General features: G+C 42.3%; 1 protein-coding gene across 3 annotated transcripts in view; it reads left to right on the plus strand.

The window, feature by feature from the left end:
* Window positions 1–16,837, plus strand: part of LOC140202842 (arf-GAP with SH3 domain, ANK repeat and PH domain-containing protein 1-like) — a 531,099-nt gene that overhangs the window by 346,684 nt on the left and 167,578 nt on the right. For all 3 annotated transcript variants that reach the window (XM_072268282.1, XM_072268281.1, XM_072268284.1), the window contains one exon: window positions 15,466–15,553. In XM_072268282.1, coding sequence (XP_072124383.1) covers window positions 15,466–15,553 — 88 coding nt within the window. The remainder of the gene's footprint in view (window positions 1–15,465; window positions 15,554–16,837) is intronic.

Below are 16,837 nucleotides of genomic sequence, written 5' to 3' on the forward strand. Positions count from 1 at the left end.
CCAGGAAAAGTCTCTCTTTGCTCAATTGAGTATGAGAAGGAGTGATAGAGTGCAGAATAGAGATGAGATGTGGACAGGTACTATCCACAATGGCACTCCAGGTAGAAGAAAGACATTTTTGAGGCTCTTGAGCCATCAACATTTTGACAGAAATGGGAGCAGATATAGGCCATGTGTATTTTCTCTTGTAAGTACACATAACAGAATTAATGAGGAATTATTCACTGAGGAAACATTTGATATATTGTATAAGCAACTACGTTATAGCAGTGAACACAAATACATTTCCCAGCTACCCCTTATTAGTACCTGAATCATTTTTTATTAATTTGTGCCAGCAAATTGCTAATTGTAATAATTAGCTAACTGCTTAATGCTGCATCCTACAGTCAGCAGTTGTGAATAATTGCTAGGCAGCATGCCATAACTGTATGGGGGCTTGTCTCTGTAACAGTACTGTCTGTTGAGTGCAAAAGTGCATGCTTCTACCACTGGCATTTTCTGGAATTGCTTTATGCTTTTTCAGGACAAGGTGAATAAAATAATTATTTTATGCTTGTTTTTATTAGTTGAGGCATTGAGTTCAAAAATCAAGAGGTTAAGTTGCAACTTTATAAAACTCAGGTTAGGCCACATCTGGAGTATTGAGTACAATTCTGGTCGCCCCAAAATAGGCTTTGGAGAGGGCACATGATGCTTCCTGGTTAAAAGGTATGTGCTATAATGAGAGGCTGGAAAAACTCAGCTTGTTTTCTCTGGAACACTGGAGGCTGAGGGAAGGTCTGCTAGAGGTTTACAAGTATATGAGAGGCATAGATAGAATGGACAGGGAGTTTCTGTTTCCAAGAGTTGAAATGTCTAATACCAGAGGGCATGTATTGAAGGTGAGAGGGGGTAGGTTCAAGGAGGATGAGAGGGGTAAGTTTAGAGTTGTGGATGCCTGGAATGCACTGTCTGATATTGTGGTAGAGGCAAATACATTAGAAGCTTTTAAGAGATGTTTGGATAGGCACGTAGATGTAAGGAAGATTGAGGGGTATGGATGTGTTGTAGGTTGGAGGGATTAGAGTTTGTGTGTTTTTGATTTCCTTTTTTAGCTGGTTCAGCATATTGTGGGTCTATTGGCCTGATCCTGTGCTATACTGTTCTATAATTATTAGTAGGTTCTTGAGAGATGAAAACATCCTTGTGAATACCCAAAATTATTGCAACAAGGTCATTCAGGTATGAAGAGTGTTTCAAAGCTGTGGTCACACTTGGGACTTCACATTGGAACATTTTAACCATTGATGACTCTGTATATTGATTCTTATTATTTTTGACCATATTTGTTTTTTTTTATCTTTGATACATACAATGCAGCAGCCAGGGAGAAGTGGGTGTTATCTGCTATTTCAAAGTACTTTAATAGGTGTGTCATAATTAAGAGGTGAATAGGCAAGAAATCCATTTTTACTCAATGGTCACTTTATTAGGTACACTTGTATAAATGCTCATTAATGCAAATATCTAATCGGCCAATGATGTGGCAGCAACTCAATGCATAAAAGCATGAAGACATGGGGAAAAAGGGGTTTAGTTGTTGTTGAGACGAAACACCAGAATGGGGAAGAAATCTAATCTAGGTGACTTTGTTGGTGCTACACAGGCTGTTTCGAGTATCTCAGAAACTGCTGATCTCCTGGGATTTTCACGCACAATAGTCCCTAGAGTTTACAGAGAATGGTGCAAGAAATAAGATGGGGAAAAAAAAGATTCACTGAGTGCCGGCTTTGTGGGTAAAAACGCCTTTTTAATGAGAGAAGATTCACTGAGTGCCGGTTTTGTGGGCAAAAACGCCTTTTTAATGAGAGAGGTCAGAGAAGAATAGCCAGACTGGTTCAAGCTGAAGGCGACAGTAACTCATAACCACACATTAAAACAGTGGGGTGCAGAAGAGCATCTCTGAATGCACAACGCATTGAACCTTGAAGTGGATGGTCTACAGTAGTAACAGAAGACCATGAACATACATTCAGTGGCCAGTTTATTACATATGGGAGGTACCTAATAAAATGGCCACTGAATGTATGTTCATTATGTGCCGTGACATATGACCTGGGTGATCATGGTCTTCCATCTGTTTTTAATCCTCTTCCTGGAAAATTGGCGAGGACTCCCCAGACCACGCCGATGACCCCCTTCTCCCTTCTTCAACCTCCTCTTCGTGGACACCCCACCCATGTCTTCTGCCTGCTCTGGACCTTTTCATTGCCAACTGCCGACGGGACATAAACCATCTGGACTTCAACACTCCTTTTCCAATCTTCCAAATGCTCAGCTCTCCACCCCCTCGGTACTAATCCTGACCTCACCATTAAACCTGCAGATAAGGGAGGTGCTGTAGTAGTCTGGCGAACTGACCTTTACCTTGCTAAGGCCCAGGGCCAACTCTCAGACACCTTCTTTTACTTACTTACTTACTTCAAGGTTCACCAGGTTGATTCCTGGGATGGCAGGACTTTCATATGATGAAAGACTGGATCGACTAGGCTTATACTCTCTGGAATTTAGAAGATTGACGGGGGACCTTATTGAAACATATAAAATTCTAAAGGGATTGGACAGGCTTGATGCAGGAAGATTGTTCCTGATGTTGGGGGAAGTCCAGAACGAGGGGTCACAGTTTGAGGATAAAGGGGAAGCCTTTTAGGACCGAGATGAGGAAAAACTTCTTCACACAGAGAGTGGTGAATCTGTGGAATTCTCTGCCACAGGAAACAGTTGAGGCCAATTCATTGGCTATATTTAAGAGGGAGTTAGATATGGCCCTTGTGGCTAAAGGTATCGGGGGGTATGGAGAGAAGGCACGTACAGGGTTCTGAGTTGGATGAACAGCCATGATCGTACTGAATGTCGGTGCAGGCTCGAAGGGCCGAATGGCCTACTCCACCTATTTTCTAGGTTTCTATTTTTACCCCTTGAACAGCACCCCAGTAAGAAACACCAGGCCATTGTCTCCCACACCACCATCAGCCTTATTGACTCTGGGGATCTCCCATCCACTGCCACCAACCTCATAGTTTTCGCATCCTGCACCTCCTGTTTCTACCTCCTACCCCAAATCCACAAAACCGCTTGTCCAGGTAGACCTATTGTTTCAGCTTGTTCCTGCCCTACTGAACTCATATCTGCATACCACAACTTTTTTAACACCCCAGGTTCAGTCCCCTCCCACCTACATCTGTGACATCTCACACACTCTTGATCTTTTCAAGGATTTCAGGTTCCCTGGCCTCCATCATCTTATTTTTACTATGGATGTCCAGTCCCTATACACATCTATCCCCCACCAGAAAGGCCTCAATGCTCTCCATTTCTTTCTGGACCCCGGACCCAACCAGTTCACCTCCTTGTCCACACTCTAAATAATTTCTCGTTTGGGTCCTCCCACTCCCTTCAAACAAAAGGGGTAGCCATGGGCACTCGCATGGGACGCAGCTATGCCTGCCTGTTTGTCAGCTACGTGGAACAGTCTGTGTTCCAAGCTACACTGGTGACCATCCCGTACATTTCCTACGTTACATTGACAACTGTATTGGTGTTGCTTCCTGCACCCGTACTGAACTCATCAATTTCAACCAGTTATCCTTCAACTTCCACCGTGCCCTCAAATTCACCTGGTCCATTTCCGACACTTCCTTTTCTCGATCTCACTGTCTCTATATCCGGAGACAGCTTATCCATCGATGTCTATTATAAACCAATGGACTCTCATAGCTACCTGGACTATACCTTGTCCCACCCTGCTACTTGTAAAAATGCCATCCCTTTTTCTCGATTCCACAGTCTCTGCCGTATCTGCTCTCAGGATGAGGCTTTACATTCTAGAACGAAGGTGTCCTCCTTTTTCATAGAAGGAGGCTTCTCTTCCTTCACCATCAACACTGTCCTCAACTGCATCTCTTCCATTTCACACACATCTGCTCTCACCCCATCCACCCACCACACTACCAGGGATAGGGTTCCTGTAGTCCTCACCTTCCACCCCTGCAGCCTCCGCGTCCAGCACATAACTCTCTGAAACATCCACCACCTCCAACTGGATCCCACCGCCAAACCCATCTTTCCCTCACCCCACTTTCTGCTTTCTGCAGGGATTGATCCCTTTGTGACTCGTTGTCCATTCTTTCCTCCCCACTGATACATCCTTGCAAGTGGAAGAAGTGCTACAATTGCCCCTACAGCTTTTCCTTCACTACTATTCACGGCCCCAAATAGTCCTTCCAGGTGAGGCGACACTTCATCTGTGAGTCTGTTGTGGTTATATACTGTGTTCGGTGCTCCCAGTGTGGCCTCTTGTATATCGGTGAGACTCAATGCAGATTGTGAGACCGCTTTGCCGAGGATCTATGCTCTGTCTGCCAGAACAAGTGGGATCTCCCAGTGGCCACCCATTTTAATTCCACTTCCTCTTCCCATTCTGATATGTCCATCCATGGCCTCCTCCACTGTCAGAATAAGGCCACACTTAAGTTGGAGGAGCAACACTGTATATTCCGTTTGGGTAACCTCCAACCCGATGACATGAACCTTGATTTCTCAAACTTACAGTAACATCTCTCCCCCCCCCCCCACTTCACCATTTCCCATCCCCTTGTTCTTCTGTCATATTATCCCTCCCTCTGGTGCTCCCCCCCTTTCTTTTCTTTCACCAATTAACTTCCTACCTCTCTGCTTCATCCCTCCCCCTCCAAGTTTCACCTATTGCCTGGCATTTCTATCTCCCCTCCGCCCCACCGTTCAAATCTATTCCTCAACTTTTTTTCTCTAGTCATGCCAAATGATTTTGACCTGAAACGTCTATTGTACTTTTTTCCATAGATGCTGCCTGGCCTGCTGAGTTCCTCCAGCATTTTGTGTGTGTTGCTCAGATTTCCAGCGTCTGCAGATTTTAGAAACATAGAAAACCTACAGCACAATACAGGCCCTTTGGCCCTCAAAGCTGTGCCGAACATGTCCCTACCTTAGAAATTACTAGGCTTACACATAGCCCTCTATTTTTCTAAGCTCCATGTACTTATCTAAAAGTCTCTTAAAAGACCCTATCGTATCCGCCTCCACCACTTTTGCTGGCAGCCTATTCCATGCACTCACCACGCTGAGTAAAAAATTTACCCCTGACATCTCCTCTGTATTTACTCCCCAGCACCTTAAACCTGTGTCCTCTTGTGGCAACCATTTCAGCCCTTGGAAAAAGCCTCTGACTATCCACACAATCAATACCTCTCTTCATCTTATACACCTCTATCAGGTCACCTCTCATCCTCCGTCGCTCCAAGGAGAAAAGGCCGAGTTCACTCAACCTGTTTTCACAAGTCATGCTTCCCAATCCAGGCAACATCCTTGTAAATCTCCTCTGCGCCCTTTCTATGGCTTCCACATCCTTCCTGTAGTGAGGCGACCAGAACTGAGCACAGTACTCCAAGTGGGGTCTGATTGGGGTCTGACCAGAGTCCGATATAGCTGCAGCATTACCTCTTGGCTCCTAAATTCAATTCCACAATTGATGAAGGCCAATACACCATATGCCTTCTTAACCACAGAGTCAACCTGCACAGCTGCTTTGAGCGTCCCATGGACTCGGACCCCAAGATCCCTCTGATCCTCCATACAGCCAAGAGTCTTACCATTAATACTATATTCTGCCATTGTATTTGACCTACCAAAATGAACCACTTCACACTTACCTGGGTTGAACTCCATCTGCCACTTCTCAGCCCAGTTTTGCATCCTATCCATGTCCCACTGTAACCTCTGACAGCCCTCCACACTATTCACACGTCCTCCAACATTTGCGTCGTCAGCAAACTTACTAGCCCATCCCTCCACTTCCTCATCTGGGTCATTTATAAAAATCACAAAGAGTAAGGGTCCCAGAACAGATTCCTGAGGCACTCCACTGGTGACCGCCCTCCATGCAGAATATGACCCATCTACAACCGCTCCTTGCCTTCTGTGGGCAAGCCAGTTCTGGATCGACAAAGCAATGCCTCCTTACTTTCTCAATAAGCCTTGCATGGGGTACCTTATCAAATGCCTTGCTAAAATCCATATAGACTACACCTCCTGCTCTTTCTTCATCTATGTGTTTAGTCACATCCTCAATAAATTCAATCAGGCTCGTAAGGCACGACCTGCCCTTGACAAAGCCATGCTGACTATTCCTAATCATATTATACCTCTCCAAATGTTCATAAATCCTGTCTCTCAGGATCTTCTCCATCAGCTTACCAACCACTGAAGTAAGACTCACTGGTGTATAATTTCCTGGGCTATCTCTACTCCCTTTCTTGAATAAAGGAACAGCATCTGGAACCTTCCAATCCTCCGGAACCTCTCCCGTCCCATTGATAATTCAAAGATCATTGACAGTGGCTCAGCAATCTCCTTCCTCACCTCTCACAGTAGCCTGGGGTACATCTCATCCGGTCCCGGTGACTTATCCAACTTCATGCTTTCCAAACACTCCAGCACATCCTCTTTCTTAATATCCACATGCTCAAGCTTTTCAGTCTGCTGCAAGTCATCACTACAATCACCAAGATCCTTTTCCGTAGTGAATACTGAAGTTAAGTATTCATTAAGTACCTCTGCTATTTCCTCCAGTTCCATACACACTTTCCCACTGTCACACTTGATAGGTCCTATTCTTTCACGTTTTATCCTCTTGCTCTTCACATACTTGTAGAGTGCCTTGGGGTTTTCCTTAATCCTCCCTGCCAAGGCCTTCTCATGGCCCCTTCTGGCTCTCCTAATTTCCATTTTATGCTCCTTCCTGTTTGCCTTATAATCTTCTAGGTCTCTAACATTACCTAGCTCTCTGAACCTTTTGTAAGCTTTTCTTTTCTTCTTGACTAGATTTATTACAGCCTTTGTACACTACAGTTCCTGTACCCTACCATAACTTCCCTGTCTCATTGGATTGTACCAGTGCAGGACTCCACACAAATATCCCCTGAACATTTGCCACATTTCTTTCGTACTTTTCCCTGAGAACATCTATTCCCAATTTAAGTTTCCAATTTCCTGCCTGATAGCCTCATAATTCCCCTTACTTCAATTAAACACTTTCCTAACTTGTCTGTTCCTATCCCTCTCCAATGCTATGGTAAAGGAAGTAGAATTGTGATCACTATCTCCAAAATGCTCTCCCACTGAGATATCTGACACCTGACCAGGTTCATTTCCCATTACCAAATCAACTTATTTCTTGTTTGTCTTTAGTCTAATTCTTCTTTCTATCCATGACCATGATTATGCTTGGCAAATATTTCTACAGAATTGGTTTGCCATTGCTGCCTTCTGGGCAGTGTATTCAGTAGATGGGTGACCAAGCCATTTTCAATACTCTTCAGAGATTGCCTTGTGTCAGTGGTCTCATAACCAGGAGTTGTGATATGTACCAGCTGCTCATATGACCATCCACCACCTGCTCCCATGGCTTCAACCTAACCCTGATCCTGAGGGGGAGGTGGTGAGTGTTGCTAAGCAGATGCTACACCTTACCCAAAGGTGACCTGCAGGCTAACAGAGGGAAGGAACACTTCCACCCCCTCAGACCTGTCCTCAACCGGCCACCCACAGTGTGTATTAAATATTGAAAAAGAATCTAATTACCAACCAAGTCAAAAATAGCAATTTTGGACTTTACTCCTTAATTTAATCGAATGGGTAACATATGTTGTGTAATTTTTATAATGCAATGAGAATTTACATTAAAAAATTCTATCATCAGTAAAACGTTGTCCAGTGCATTTTGCAGTAGAGTGACGGATACAGTATAACATATATGATCTTCCATTTGACATATTTTCACATTTGGAAAAGTGCATGTAAGTCCAAGACAAGCTGAAGTTTAGGCATAAGAATGTGCTAGGAACTGGTATTGCTGTGTAAGTAGCTCTGAACGTTTTACTGATGTGTTCAGATTGGTTAACAGAAGCAAGCTAGCATGAGAGAGCCAGCTGTTCTCCATGATTCATTAGCTCCAGGTAGGATTGATCCCAGCTGTTGAGTCTGCTACTAACTTCATGGATGACTAAATATTTGTTATGACATAAGTTTATAAATTACGACAGGGATGTGCTTCTGTTAGCTAATCTGAATACATTATTGCAGTGTTCAGAGCTACACAAAGAGTACTAGTGTGCTATTGTCTTGGTCCCGAATTCTAATCAATCACAGATACGTACCTACACCAGTACTTGGAAAGGCAGACTCGTACTGTGCACTGCTACAGAGGGACCTTGGTGTGAACTCCTGCCTGATGAAGGGTCTCGACCCAAAAAGTTGACTGCTTATCTCCCTTCTGGCTCTATACTCAATTTTTGCCTCTTATAATCTTGTACACAATGAGAAAAGCTTTTATGAGAAAAAGTTTTTTATTACAAATAGTGAAATGCAACATCTTTTTAAACTATCAACAAAGATAATCTTTGAAAGATTGGGAGTTTTGGCTATAGCACCTTAGAAAAGAAACAACACCTGGGGCAAAGAAACAATGCGAATTCACCAGGATATCGCAGAGCCTGAAGCATTAAATGATTTATGTTGCATAAACTTGATTTTGTTTCCCTCATGTTCTGTAAGAAATAGGATGCAAGTATATTGTATTTTGTTTAGCCATCTTTGATCACTATAATGATGGACTAATCAAATTCATGAATGATCATGAATTTGAAGGCACAAATATCTACAGAGGGTTCTAGGCCTGGTTAAGATTATAATGATAGGTCAGGTCAAGATCATAAAATAAGGACAGAAATAAACTACTCGGCCTCCTTATGTTTGCCCCACCATTCAATATGATCTTGCTTGATCTAAGCTTGCCTGAGCTCTTCAATGCTAGTTTTCCATAACTCACAATGTCTTTCAAATATTTAATATAAATTGTTCTAATCTGGCCTCTGCTACCCTTAGACACAGAGAATTTCAGAGATTCACTACCCTCTGAGAAAAACTTCTATGCTGATGCCCATAGCCATGAAGTGCTTTGAGAGACTTGTGCTGTGACACGTTAAGGCTATAATCCCACCTGATCTGGACAAACACCAGTTTGCCTACTGGGCAAACCGCTCCACAGAGGATGCAATCATAACAGCCCTCCATATTGCTCTGACTCACTTAGAGGAACCGAACGCTTATGTGAGGATGTTTTTTGTGGACTTCAGTTCTGCATTTAACACAGTCATTCCCCCATAAACTGGTCAGCAAACTGAACACTCTTGGCCTTGGTTCCTTGGTACCTGTGCTCATGGGTCATGGACTTTCTCACAAACCGACCACAGCAAGTCAGAATTGGTAAGCACACCTCCACCATCCTCATCTTAAAAATAGGCACCCCACAGGGCTGTGTGTTGAGCCCTATGCTCTACACTCTCTTCACACATGACTGCACCCCCATCTACACCTCCAACTCCATAACTAAATTTGCAGATGATACCACAGTGGTTGGCATGATCTCGGACGAGGATGAAACAGCCTACAGGCTTGAGATGGATCATCTGACCGAGTGGTGTAAGGACAACAATCTGGTCCTCAACACTTCTAAAACAAAAGAGATGATCATTGATTTCAGGAGATCAAAGGACAGAGTATACTCCCCCCTGGAGAGGTAGTGAAAAGTGTGGAAAACCTAAAGGTCCTTGGAGTTATGTTGTTAAAACAGCTGACATGGACCACCAACACCTCGCTGCTTGTAAAAAAAAGCACAACAGAGACTCTTCTTCCTCAGAAAGCTGAAACAGGCCAAACTCCCATAAAAGCTGTTGCTTAACTTCTACAGTAGCACAATTGAAACCACCCTGACCAACAGCGCCACCGTGTGGTATGCCAGCTGCACAGCCGCTAAGCGACCAGATCTGCATCGCGTGGTGAAGGCGGCCCAGCGAATTGTCAGGATGGAGCTCCCAGGACTGGACACCATCTATTCCAGCAGACTCAGGAGGGAAGCAATCAGCATAATCGGAGACACCACACACCCCAGCCACTCCCTGTCTGACCCACTGCCGTCCAGCAAAAGGTTCAGGACACTAAAAGCCAGAACAACTAGACTGAGGAACAGCTTCTATCCCAGATCTGCGGCCTCCATCACACCACTCCCATAACAATGAATGAAATTGTGAGCACACACATGCACACACAAGGACTCAAATACTTGCACTAACGACACTTTGTGCATTACTGTGATATTCTGGTGCTGTTGCAACTTATTTTCTGCTACTTATCTATTTAATACTGTTTTTCTATTACTGTCTTCTTGTTATCTACCGCTTTATTTAATTGCCTGAGAGGAAGCCAAACAGAGTTTCATTGTAACTATGTGAAATGACAATAAAGATCATCGTCATAGTCATAGTCATACTTTATTAATCCCAGGGGGAAAAGATCGTTCAATTCAATTCAATTTTAAACGACTGACCCCTTGTAGGGACGTCCCCTTGTTTGTGACTCTCCCACTATTGAATACATCTCAATATCTACCCTGTTAAATGCCACTTGAAGCTTGCATGTTTGAATAAGGTCACCCTCATTCTTCTGAACTTCAGGGAATGCAAATCCAAACTATCTAGACTTTCTTGATAGGATAATGCTTCCAGGAATTAGCTTAGTGAATTTCCTTTGGACTGCCTCCGATTCTGTTGGAACTTTTTCCAGGTATGGGGACCAAAACTGCACAGTATTCCAGGTGTGGCCTCACCAATACCCTGAACAACTGTGTAACAAAACCTCCTATGATTAAGCTCCAACTTAAAATTTAGAACAATACATCACTGTACAAGCCTTTCGGCCCATGACGTTGTGCCAACCTTTTAACCTACTCTAAGATCAATCTAACCCTTCCCCCCTACATAGACTACTATATTTCTCTCATCCAAGAGTTCCTTAAATGTCCATAATGCATCTGCCTGAAGCAACATCCCTGGCACCCACTAATCTGTGTAGAAAAAAGAAACAACTTGCCTCTCATATGCCCCCTATACTTGCCTTCAATCATCTTAAAATGATGCCATCTCATATTAGCCATTTTTGTCCTAGGAAATATTCTTTGGCCATCCACTGGATCTATCATGTTGTACACCTCCATCAAGTTATTTCTCATCCCCCTTCGCCCTAGCTGGTTCATCCCATCCTCATAGGCTCTGTAATCCAGGTAGCATCTTGGTAAATCTCCTCTGCACCTCTCTAAGGCTTCCATATCCTTCCTATAATGGGGCAAACAGTTTGAAAAAGTGTGGTCTAGCCAGGGTTTTATGGAGGTGTAAAATCACCACGTGGTTCTTGAACTCAATTTCTCTTCGCCCCCTTCCCCCCAAACTAATGAATGCCAACACACGGATTCTTAATAGCCCTATCAACTTGTGCGACAACTTTGAGGGATCTGTGGATTTGGAACCAAAGTCCGCACTGTTCCTCCACACTGCTAAGAATCCTGCCATTAACGCTGTTTGCATTTAACATCTTTCCAATAAAGACCAAGATGCCATTTTTCTTTTTAATTATTTGGTGGACCTGCCTGCTGCCCTTTTGTGATTTTTACATTATTTTGGAATTTGAAAAGGCTGATGGATCTAATACTCTTTCCCAATCTAGCCATTGCACAGGAGCAGCTGAAGTTTTCAGCAGATGGCTAACACTTGAAACAGCAATTGACATGAATTTGCTATTCCCGTCTAGCCTAGCCATTTCATCCTTTAAGATTAAACTCAAGCCATTAAGCCATGAAGTTACAGCAGTAGAAGTGAAATTGGGGAAGGCAAATTGTGAAAACTTGAGTTCTTGCAGGTATCTTCTTGCGGCACAGTAGCATAGCAGCTAGTGTAATGCTTTAAAGCACCAGCAGTCTGGGTTTATTCCCACCACTGTCTGTAAGGAGTTTGTTACATTTCTCTTTTGACCATGTGGGTTTCCTCCTGGTACACCAGTTTCTTCCCACATTTGAAAGATGTAATGTTAGGGTTAGTAAGTGTGGGCATGTTACATAGCTGCCAGAAGCCTAGCAACACTTGCGGGCTGCATCCAGCACGTCCTCAGACTGTTGGTTGTTGATGTCAATGGCGCATTTCACTGTGCTTGATATACATGCACCAAATAATTAAAACTAAGATAACCTATTTTCAACATAATTAACATATTTTCACAGAAAGTTTTTTATAATCCTGTTTGAACACAATAGGAATATTTATATTCCTTAATAGAAATATTTATGGTGGTTACGTTTAAAGTGCATCAGTGCAGAAAGATTTTGTGATAAATGCTTGTTTAGCATATTTGCTGCTGGGTTCTGCACATTATCACCTTCGGAGAAGATATCTGTGAAAAAGAGATTTGTTTTAAAGATGCATACAAATATTTCCTGTCCAAAATTTTCTACAAGTTTCATTCCTTTTTTCTTATTTTCTTTATTTTATTGTAAACTTCAGAGGATTTCGAAGCCTGGTATGTCACTTCAGGGTAGGGAGAGTATTCTCAATCTCTAATAATTGCCCTTCTCTCTCCCTCTTAGCAGCGGATTCATATGAAATTATATACCCACGAATTACAACTTTTAATATCTCCTGGAGTGTGGAATCTGACACCTCACCATTATGTTAATTTCTATAAAATCTTTTAATCTGGTGGTGATATATTCTATAAATTTCTTATTGGCGAGTAGGGAGGGGTTAAAACACCAGGAATAGATTTGTTTGGAAAGGGAGAGATTTAGTGACATTGTCAAGGGGCTATGGTCAGAAATTAATCTATTATGATATTTTGTATTGGTAACACGAGATATTAAATGAGAATCAACTAAAAAATAGTCTATTCTCCTATAAGATTTGTGAACGTGAGAATAATAAGAATAATCCTTGTCGGTGGGATGTTGAACTCGCCAAATATCTACTAAATTCCTAGATCTAATCAAATTATTTAGGACCTGCACTGACACGATATTTGAGGGCAGGCGGGAGGACAATCTATCTAAATATGGGTCCAGGTAGCATTTTAAGTCACCACCGATTATTATATTTGAACTACTGGCATCCGGAAGTAAATCAAAAACTTTCCTAAAAGAATTTGGCTCGTCTGTGTTTGGACCATAAATATTAAGAAAGGTAGTGGAAATGAATTAATGGTGCCAGAGATCATAATAAACCTGCCGAGAGGATCTGTGGTCATGGAAGTAAGGTGAAATGGAATACTTGTCCTAAAGAGGATAGCCACACCACGAGCATGAGAAGTAAATGGTGACTGGTAAACCTGTGATATCCAGCTAGACCTCAATCTGCTTTGCTCAGTTACTTTGATATGGGTTTCCTGTAGAAAAATCACATCTGCAGATAGAGATTTGAGATGTCTAAAAACTTTATCCCTCTCAACAACATGACCAAGGCCCTTAACATTCCACGAGACTATTGTAATATCTTTACCCCCCCCCCCCAGCTGTGTTCCACCGCAAGGCCTCTGCATATGAGAATAAAAAAGAGATTATTAGAGTTGACCACAAGCGTAGTAAACAATGCAAAATAACTGGCAGCCTCATAAGGACACAACATACACAAAAAAAAGCATGTCTGAGCTATAAACAAAAACAACATACACCCTAACCCACCCCACTTCATGTCTCCCTAAACCAGACACACAGTTCCCCATTTCCATCCCAAAAGGAGCTGCTGGGCAGATAACTAACATTATACAATCATCACAAACCCCCTCTCTGAGAAAATTTATAACGCAAGTTATATAATACTGTTGAACAAATGCTATTAGGGCTGGGGAGAGTTATCCAGTGTCCGCACCTGAAGCTGAACATTCATGACACCAACTCAAATTTAACCCTTATAATAACAAAAATATTTAGAACATTCTCTGCAATTAAATCCCAGTGCGGCAGACAGCATTGCAAAACTACATATAACAAGCAAGTCCCTCCCCATATCCCAACATGGAAACTGGCACAAATATAAGCTGAATAAACAGTGTCAATATATCTGCTCCCTTTTTCATACATTATTCCTTTCCAAGAATTGTGCTGCTTCTGTTGGGTCATCATATACTTCAGGCGCTCTTCCATCTTGATGATAAATATAGAGCCTAGCTGGATACCACAGGGTGTGCTTGCTTCCTCCATCGCGCAGAGTTTGCAGTACATCACGAAGGCACGACGTTGAGTCATCACCTCTTTAGTATAGTCCGGGAAGATTAAGACCTTATTTCCCTTGTACTCCATGGGTTGTAGTCTGCTGCGGTGCAGGATCAGCTCTTTCACTGGAAAGTGATGGATACGTGCCAAGATGGTGTGCGGTTTCCCGCCGGCAGCCGGCTTTGGATAGAGAGAGCGATGTGTGTGATCGACTTTAACCGGATACGGGAAATGCTCTTCCCCGAGCAACTTGGGAATCGGTCTGGAAACAAATTCAGTAGGTTTACCATCCTCCTCACCCTTTTGTATCCCTACAATCTTAATGTCATGTCTCCGGGAACGAGCCTCTAGGTCATGCACTTTAGCTTCAAGCTGGCTATTTTGTCTCATTAGCTCTGAATACTTAGCTTCAAGCTCTTGCACGTGTGTTTCAAGGTCACTGGTGGTTAGGTCTTGATTAGCCACACGGGCTTGTAAGTCAGCCTGTGAGGCCACAAGCGCCTCAAACTTGGTCTCAAAAACATCCAATCAGTCGTTAATGCTGCGCAGAACTGACTGAGAAATCTCCTGACCTAATTCCTTGTACATGGCCTAAGTTTTATCCGGCGGTATCTCAGGCGCGGAGAAGCTCTTTACCGACCCATTGTTAGCACTAACTTCGGTAGTTTGGCAGTCGGCGGTCTTGGCTTTATTTGCCTTCGGCGTTGTCAAACTTTTCCAGACACTTAGTTTAGACATACACTCTTGGCCTATGAATGAACAAAACACGGTATCATAGTAATTTTATCGAGGCCTCGGAGAGGAGCACTGACCAAACACGTCTAATCCATACGCATGCGCACTAGCACCCCTCCTTTTTTTCTTACTTTCTTAACAGATATAATACTTATTTATACACATGTGCAAACTTTTTCTTATAAGTTTAAAATTCTATTTGCAAGCTTAGACAACCAAGTTTGTTACTAAAGATCTTGTGAACTACTTAGTCGAAATTCTAGTTTAGTCAAGAATTTATTATGTGGGTCGATCAGAATAAGGCATGCCCAGAAAATTCCTTTTGAAATGTCTGGACTTGTGAATTGTTTAAAAAAAACCTTAAAATGAAGTAAAAAACTTTAGAGCTAAAAACAAAGATTAAATTAAACTTTTATAAAAAATGTACCAAAACCTACTTCATTTCAGTTTGCAAACTTCAATCAGATTGGCTTGTGAATCCTACACGTCTAACCACATTGCTTGCAGAAATGTTCACCTGAACCATTATGATACCTTGTGTTTTCTAATATATTTTGTATCTTTAGACCAACAGGCAGCCAGCGAGACTAAATTTACTGACATGCCAGGTGAAGCCCACTGCAGATGAGAAAAAGTGTTTTGACTTAATATCACGTATGTTTTTTGTTATTTATTGGCTTGAATGCTATAATAATTTGATGTCTTGCAATTTCCAATTGGTTTAAACTTTCTATACAGATTTGCACAGAGTATTTTAATGAAATTTATATTTATCCTATTTACAAGTAAATATTTTGGTGTTTTGATGATCATCATGCTTTGTACACCTTGCTTTGTTGTTCAGAAAGAAATGAGATTCAGCATCAGATCCTATTAGCGAAAATAATGTCAGCATCCTCTCCCAAGCCAATATCTCCAGTACTGAAACTTTAACCTTGATCAACCAGATCTAGGAAACATGTCCACACCCTAACCCTAAAGCAAGAACACTACCTGGAGATCCCTTGCAACAAGAGAGTTCCAAGAGGATAGGGAAAATGTTTCAAGGACATTCTCAAAGTTCTCTTGAGAAAAGTATCATCATCACTGACCCAAAAGAATCCCTGGTCTGCACTACTCGAATAGGACAACGAGCATCCAGGAAGACACTGAGTGTCTTGTGGCTCAGAAATAAGAGCATGTGAGGCAAAGTACAAATAAACGAACAAATAATATCCTAAGCCACTCTCTAATTTGCCTTGACATTGACAGAATCTGTGCATCCCCTGTATTAGCATATCATCACCTACACAGTATTCAGATATTGAACGGAAGCAGGAAGCCTTGAATCGGGTTTAATATCACTGACATATGTCGTGGATTTTGTTGTTTAGCAGCAGCAGTACAGTGCAATACATTAAAAAAAAACTTGTTACAATAAGTAATATATAAAAAAGTAGCTCAAAAAGGAGCCAGAAGTGAGGTAGTGTTCATTGGTGCATGTTCCGTTTAGAAATCAGATAGCAGAGGGGAAGAAGCTGTTCCTAAAACACTGAGTGTGTGTCTTTAGGCTCCTGTATTACCACCTTAATGGTAATAATGAGAAGAGGGCATGTCCTAAATGATGAGCCTCCTTAATAAAGAATGCCGCCCATTGAAGATGTCCTCGATGATGGTGAGGCTAGTGCCCAGGATGAAGTTGTTGGTCCTTACAACCCTCTGCAACTTTTTCTGATCTTGTTCATTGGTACCTCTATACCATGTACCAAACAGTGATGCAATCAATCAGAACGTTCTCCATGGTACATGTGGTGACATACCAAATCTCCTCAAACTCCTAATGAAATATAGGTGCTGGTGTGCCTTTTTGTAATTAACTTCACAAATATGTTGGGATCAGGATACATAAAATTACTAAAGTACTGTGCAAAAGTCTTCGGTACCCTAGCTGTGTATACG

Source organism: Mobula birostris, chromosome 9, assembly GCF_030028105.1.
Source record: "Mobula birostris isolate sMobBir1 chromosome 9, sMobBir1.hap1, whole genome shotgun sequence".
NCBI lineage: Eukaryota > Metazoa > Chordata > Chondrichthyes > Myliobatiformes > Myliobatidae > Mobula > Mobula birostris.